The following is a 1,165-nucleotide window of genomic DNA, read 5'->3' as shown; positions in this document are numbered from 1 at the left end:
ATTCAAGTATATCCGTGGTTTTGCCCTGGAAAACTTAGTAAGAGCTACTGTATTTGCATGTTTTAAGTATTTATTTTGTAACTTCACTGAAATGCCTCTAGTATTTAGTGCTGGTAAAGCTAGGTGTATATATTGGGACCATTGCAAAGAAGAACCTGCTCTCCTGTAAGCATTTTGAATCTTACATTATATGTGATTGAGCTTTTATTTTTTTTTCTTAAATGGGAATGTCTTTGCTTGCTTAATACATAAAATTCACTGAAAATTAGAAATTATATTTTCTTGTGAAAAAAATAATGTATTCTGCTTACAATTCTGCAGATTATATTTCTAATAGTGTTTTTTTTTCTTGCAGTTGTACTCGCTAAATGATTATAAGCCACCCATTTCTAAAGCTAAAATGACACAGATCACCAAGGCAGCAATCAAGGCTATAAAGGTATGAAACCAGTTATCTTCTTCTGACCTCTTTTACATTTCTCATGTATGTCAAAATAATTTTGTGAAATAGTCTAAAGAATTTGCTTCAGAACTTTTCACCTCCCTTGTGCTTACAATTTCCAAGTTATGTTCATATGTGGTATCCAGGGAAATACAGCAGAAGGCTAAAAGGGGTGTGTGACTTTCATTTGCTGGTTGTCATATGTGAGAAAGAATTATACCAATTTGTCTCCATCTGAATTCCATCAGATCTGAAAGACAGGGCTTCTTCCTTAGTTTACAAAGGAAACACTGACATACCTGTTAACAGATGAATAAATAGAAAATTACAATTCACACTTCTTCTCCCCTCTCTCCCTCCCTCCCTCCCTCCCAAAATTTATGCATGCCTTTGGATCAATACAACTGTTCATTTTTCTGAATTCCTAGCATACCTTTTCATGGATATTGTTCATAGATTTCAGTTTTCTTGTTGCTTGGATACAAATTGTCTTTAAGTTCAAGTCCTAGTACACTCATTAAAGATTATTCCTGCCACAAAGTAAAACTAATTGCTAAACAACAGCGCAGCAGAAAAAGTCACTGAAAAATGGTGAAGGAAGAATGCCACTAGTGTTAAGCATTAAAACAAATAGAAACTCAGTGAGGGCTGGAGGGGTAGAAAAGAGGACAGACCAAACTTATGCTTTTCCTATCTGCATTCCTTTGCTGACAATGCAGATAT

General features: G+C 34.7%; 1 protein-coding gene across 1 annotated transcript in view; it reads left to right on the top strand.

The window, feature by feature from the left end:
- Positions 1 to 335: 335 nt before the first annotated feature.
- Positions 336 to 1,165, top strand: part of SCAF8 (SR-related CTD associated factor 8) — a 68,197-nt gene continuing 67,367 nt past the window's right edge. The window contains 1 exon segment of the mRNA XM_005420118.3: positions 336 to 439. Within this exon segment, the coding sequence (XP_005420175.1) occupies positions 401 to 439 (39 nt within the window). The 5' untranslated portion in view covers positions 336 to 400.

Source organism: Geospiza fortis, unplaced genomic scaffold, assembly GCF_000277835.1.
Source record: "Geospiza fortis unplaced genomic scaffold, GeoFor_1.0 scaffold162, whole genome shotgun sequence".
Taxonomy (NCBI): domain Eukaryota; kingdom Metazoa; phylum Chordata; class Aves; order Passeriformes; family Thraupidae; genus Geospiza; species Geospiza fortis.
This window is presented reverse-complemented; position numbering and strand designations above follow the sequence as displayed.